Here is a 6,098-nt window from a genome sequence, read left to right as displayed (position 1 = left end):
TTACTAAATGTAACAACTGAAAAATGTGCTACGTTCTAAATTTAACAACTGAAAATGTGCTACGTTCTAAATTTAACAACTGAAAATATGCTACGTTCTAAATTTAACAACTGAAAAATGTGCTACGTTCTAAATTTAACAACTGAAAGTGTACTACGTTATAAATTTAACAACTGAAAATATGCTACGTTCTAAATTTAACAACTGAAAAATGTGCTACGTTCTAAATGTAACAACTGAAAATGTGCTACGTTCTAAATTTAACAACCGAAAAAAGTGCTACGTTCTAAAGTTAACAACTGAAAATGTGCTACGTTCTAAATTTAACGACTGAAAATATGCTACGTTCTAAATGTAACAACTGAAAAATGTGCTACGTTCTAAATTTAACAACTGAAAGTGTGCTACGTTCTAAATGTAACAACTGTATACCTACTTTTGCCCAACCTTGTATAAGCATCTTGTTTTTGAACGTTTTAAGTAACATGTTTTCGACTGGTACATTTTTTCATAAAAATACACTAGTGTTTCAGGAATTTTAACAGGTTAACCTCATAAATGAGTCATCCTTAGCATAAACAATTGGAACAAAAAACGTGGGAAGTCAGTTACACGGAACACAAACTATGTACGACGTCAGGTCGAGAGATGGTCGAGTTTTTACAGTTTTTTAGAGGTCATTTCACTAATGCTTTTTTTCTCACGAGGAGTACAGATTTTCAAGTAATCACTTTTGTAGACTAATATTTAGTAAAATCTTAACAAAACTTTTGTTATTATTCTCTCTACGGTAGTTTCTTCCAAAATAAGTACCTAATGGTAACGTAAAATTGATAGCTTTTCTTTACATCATTTGCTCCATCTGACACTGTTGGGTCACTCTATTATTCTCAAACATTATAAATAAAATGGTACTTTCATGTTGAAAATCAGATGCAGATTTTTTAAAGATTGTCTTTTTACACTCTGGATACCGGTTTCTGTTGTGATAGCAAAAGGTCCTAATTACATTAGTTTAGATTATTGTCTACTCAATGAATTATGAAACTCACTTCTCTTGGAGTATATATTGTGGTCATTTGTTTCTATATTCTGTTGTTGAGTAGTGCAGAGAACTATGTTAACCCTGTTGTTGAGTAGTGCAGAGAATATGTTAACCCTGTCGTTGAGTAGTGCAGAGAACTATATTAACCCTGTCGTTGAGTAGTGCAGAGAATTATTTAACCCTGTCGTTGAGTAGTGCAGAGAACTATGTTAACCCGTCGTTGAGTAGTGCAGAGAACTATGTTAACCCGTCGTTGAGTAGTGCAGAAAACTTTGTTAGCCCTGTTGTTGCGTAGTGCAGAGAACTTTGTTAACCCTGTTGTTGAGTAGTGCAGAGAACTTTGTTAACCCTGTTGTTGCGTAGTGCAGAGAACTTTGTTAACCCTGTTGTTGAGTAGTTCAGAGAACTTTTATGTATATATATATAGTTTTATCATAAATATGTATATATATATCACTTAAAACAATATTTCAAAAAAATTTAATATCTGTTTTGTTTGTTTGTTTGGTTATAGTTAAGCACCCAGGTACACAATGGGCTGTCTGTGCTCTGCCCACCACGTCTATCAAAACCCGTTCTCTAGCGTTAGAAGTCCGCAGAAATACCGCTGTGCCACTTGGGGTATATAAATATCAGGTAAAAATATTTTACTATAGTTATCACAACAATATGCTCCCCAGTGGCACAGCGGTATGTCTGCGGAATTACAACGCTAGAAACCTGATTTCGATACCCATGGTGGGCAGAGCACAGATAACCCATTGTGTAGCTTTGTGCATAAATTCAAACAAACAAATACAGCAATATATTCGACACATCTAAATATGAACATGTTAAATTATTCACGTGATGCCAGTATAGTTATTTTTTTTATTGTAATTAGTCACAATATCAATTTGGAAACTTCATAGAGTCATTTTGAAGACATGTAACATTGTTTTCGGAATACACCTTTATCTTTAAGTGTTTTGATAAAATAAGGAATAATTAGGGTTAGATCTGTTCAATGTTTTGTAAGATTTGGGGGTCAGTTTTGGACAGACAGTTTGTTCTCGTTATCTTGATGACACTTGCCCTCTCTGAACTTTCCATGCTAGAAAGTTTAAAGTTCAACGTATTTTTTTATACTTTGTTTGTGTTGAGTAATTACTAGATATTTAGAGATTTCTGACATCTGGATTACAGATATCATGTAACAGTTTTCTATCATTACGCATGATGTGGTTAACAGTTTTTCTCATCTTTCAACGTGGCTTATTTATCATTCGAGAAGCTTTTCATTACCTTTATCAAGGACATGTTATGGATATTAAGATTATCTAACCAGAAACATAAAGTTTAACTAGTAGATTAGATAATAAATTATTAAAGATAAAATATTATTGATTTTTATCTCTTTTGAGTTGATAATCTAATTGCAGAAACAATTGAAGTCCGTCCGATAAAATTATAAAAATATGAACAGTTTAATAATTTCAATAAACGCCGATTCTCCGTTCAGTTTAAAACAGTAATGTTGGAATTTAAAGCACGAAAATATAAAACTCAAAGGAAACTCAAAGACGACGTTAAAGTCAATATTCTTGGCCTGATTGGTCTGAGTGAATTTTGATTATATTTACTACTGGAAAAATTGTAACAGAATTTTATATTAAAGTGCATAAGTCAATTTGACAAAATTACTTTCTTCCGAAAAAATAAGATGTTTTTCTTGTTTTATCTCAATATTTTTTATAATTTATTTTAAGCTATTACTATATTAGTTTTTAATATACAAAACAGGTTTACTTTTTTGTAATAATAAAATGGAAAACTGCCTGGATCCTCTATCACACAAACAAAACATTAATTGCACTTTGTTACGGATGAAGTATCTGAACATCGTGTATGTATATATATATAAGGCACCAAATCTTTCTGAAGTCAGAACAAGACATTGCAAGACCCAACAATGCACTCCAATAAGGTAAGCAGGCAATAGAGATTAATGTCCTACGGTGAATGTGGTAGACGTTACTTTAGTAATATTATTTCATGTATTTCATACGTGTATAGAATGAACACCAAAATACTTTCTGAAGTTTGAATTGAACAAAATAAAAGGGCGAATATTTTAGTCAAACACTAAAAATCTCAATTTTAATAAAATGTCATCAAAATTACAACATTATTCGAACAAGAATATTTTGCAAGACTGAAAAGTATATTCAAATAATAACTATCATTAAAGTAAATAAGGTATCGTATTTTTGTGTGTTCCACCACCAGGTTTTTACAGTCTTTTCCCTCAGTCTTCTGCTTCTGACAGCTTTTGCTGAAGACAAACCAAATGCTGACAAAGCTGATGATCTAAAAGCTGAAGCTACAGGATATGGTGGAGGTGGATATGTATTAATAGAAATTTAAAGCAGGAGCACAGATTGTTGAAACTTTGTTTTGGTCAAAAACTGTGTAATTTTGTTAAATAAGTGAATTTATTACTATCATCTTCAGTGTATAGTGAGATTAGTTTAGTATTTTCTTATAAATTGAGAACAGGGAATGTTAAATTCACAACTCAGTTTTATTTATATCTATGAAACTCTGTACACTCTAAAATATATATTTATTAAATAGACAAGTTCAGAACAAGTTCGTCCGTGTTTCGTATCAGACTCTTCGTCAAGTTAATAAATTCTTCATGTAGGAAGTTCACAGTTCTTCATCAGTACCGCTTCAGTCTCATAAATCCTGCAGAAAATACAACCATAAATTTTAAAATACAACAAAACATAACACACCAACAGAAACTTTGATGTATGTTGATATAACAATAACATTAACAAATTTTTCTTGTCTAATATTCTAATATTCTCACCTCTACCACCACCATTTGCCACCTCCACCACCGTATCCTCCCCGTCCTCCAAAACCTCCAAATCCACCCCTTCCACCAAAACCACCAAATCCTCCTCCTACACCAACGCTAGCCACGCTAATAGGGATGGCAAAAAGGACACCTCCTCCACCACCATATCCACCTCCGAATCCACCTCCACCATATCCTCCTCCGAATCCACCTCCACCATATCCACCTCCGCTGTTTCTATGAAGTTAGTTATTTGCATTCAAAAATAACAATGTAAATATGAATATACATTTAAACATGAATTACATACCACACGACATAACTGGCATATTGAAACCTGTTCAATATTTATCATTAACTATTTATTTAAGTGACTTACAAATTACACGTACGAGAAAGATGACAAAATGATCGACTTCACCAATAGTTAAATAACAGTATTAAAAACCCCTTAAAAAATTCGCGGCCATTTTACTGTGGTTGTTACTGATTTTAAGTGAACGATCCTAGAGTGCATATTGAAATAAGTTAATATACGAAACAGATGCTGTTAATATCTCTGGTGGTAACTAAAATTGAATATTTATTTTGCATTTAGCTCAAGGCTACACGAGAGCTTTCTGTACTAGCCGTCCCTAATTAAGAGTGAAAGACAAGAGAGAAGACAGCTAATCCTCACTGTCCACCGGTAATTCCTGGATCTCTTTTATCAACAAGTAGTGGGACTGATAGTCACAATATAAATCCCATATTTGGTGTAACGGAGATTCGAATCCCCGAGCTGAAGATTGCAAGTCGAGCGCTTTAACAACCAGGCCTGTAAAGTTCATCCCAATAAGTAGACTAAAAAAACTTTTAAACAACACAGAGTCCTGAAGAATCAAGAATTTAAGAAATCAAGTTTGATTAGTTGTGCTTATGTACGTTTGCCCTTGTTGCACTAAAAATGTACGTCTGTCCCTTGTGCACTAAACATGTACGTTTGTCCCTGTTGCACTAAACATGTACGTTTTCCCCTGGTGCACTAAACATATCTTTCTGAAAATGACCAGAAACAACAGACAGGTAAAAACACGTATTATACATGTTGAGACACTTATGAAATCAGAAACTAAATGTTTTGTCCTTCACAAGTGAGAAATATTTTTTGTGAAACTTATATTCTGATAAATACGTATATATTTCTAATTATATCAAGTCAATATTGGTGGCAACTTTAAAAGTTGGCAAAACATTCAAGAGACCTTCCAACTACGAGGAATCTCAGGAAACGAATTCAGATCTATAGACGCTAATTAAGCGCTCTGTCAAATTTTGTTCAAAAGAATTTTTGAAGTGAATATTCGTGTTTTTAGTTTGTTTTTCCTTTCAAAACACAGCAGCTGAGGTGGTTATAGACTGTACAGTAAACAATGTTAAAATATATTAATGTAAAACGAACCCAAGTAAAATAGATAAATCACCAAATGACGACCCATACTATGGTTGCTGTGGTTAGAAATAATACCTGTAATCCTTTAATATTAAATTTTCTTTTGATACGTTTTTCATTGAGATCCATATTATAATTAGTTACTGGTCCCATAATAACTCCTGATAGCCCAGGAGGCTGTTTCTTATATTTTGTTTTGTCGTGCAAAGCTATGTGCACTTCTTCCACCTTGGGGAATCGAGCCCCGGATTTTGGCATTGTAAATCCATAAGCTTCCCCTTTACCCGCTGGCGGAAGGGTTAATAAGATATTAAAATGCATTTAAAGCTTAACAGGAAATTAAAATATATTCAAAAGTCAGCGTATTTGAACTGATTCGAGGAGAAAATAATTAAGTTCAGCTTATATTTATTTCTAGCAAGAACTAAAAATAGTCGTATTTTTATATTTATTAAAAGTCTATATATATATACTAAAACTGTCCCTGTGATCTATAAAATAGAGTTCTACTGGTAAGTAAAAATATGCTAGAATATTATAGACACCAAATTCACATTCACAATGAATTAAAAACCGTTATATATCTTAAATCAGCACAGTTAATTCAATGATAAAGAATATTTAATTAGAGGAAGTAACGTTATGTGAAACTTAAAACTTGTTTAATGTCGGATATGTAGAGTATAAAGTTTATGGTTACAACGTTTCACCAGTTTAACCTGGCATCGTTAGGTACAACAACCTGGTGAAACGTTGTAACCATAATTATAATA

General features: G+C 32.7%; 1 protein-coding gene across 1 annotated transcript; it reads right to left on the bottom strand.

Moving 5' to 3' along the window:
* Positions 1-3,904: 3,904 nt before the first annotated feature.
* LOC106468322 (glycine-rich protein 2-like) lies at positions 3,905-5,583 on the bottom strand. Its single transcript, XM_013928740.1, has 3 exons — positions 5,401-5,583; positions 4,656-4,765; positions 3,905-4,130 (listed from the first exon to the last, which is right to left on the bottom strand). The coding sequence occupies exons 1-3, from the start codon at positions 5,581-5,583 to the stop codon at positions 3,905-3,907; spliced, it is 519 nt and encodes a 172-aa protein (XP_013784194.1).
* Between the last annotated feature and the right edge of the window lie 515 nt (positions 5,584-6,098).

The sequence above is a fragment of the Limulus polyphemus genome, unplaced genomic scaffold, assembly GCF_000517525.1.
Source record: "Limulus polyphemus unplaced genomic scaffold, Limulus_polyphemus-2.1.2 Scaffold2963, whole genome shotgun sequence".
Taxonomy (NCBI): domain Eukaryota; kingdom Metazoa; phylum Arthropoda; class Merostomata; order Xiphosura; family Limulidae; genus Limulus; species Limulus polyphemus.
This window is presented reverse-complemented; position numbering and strand designations above follow the sequence as displayed.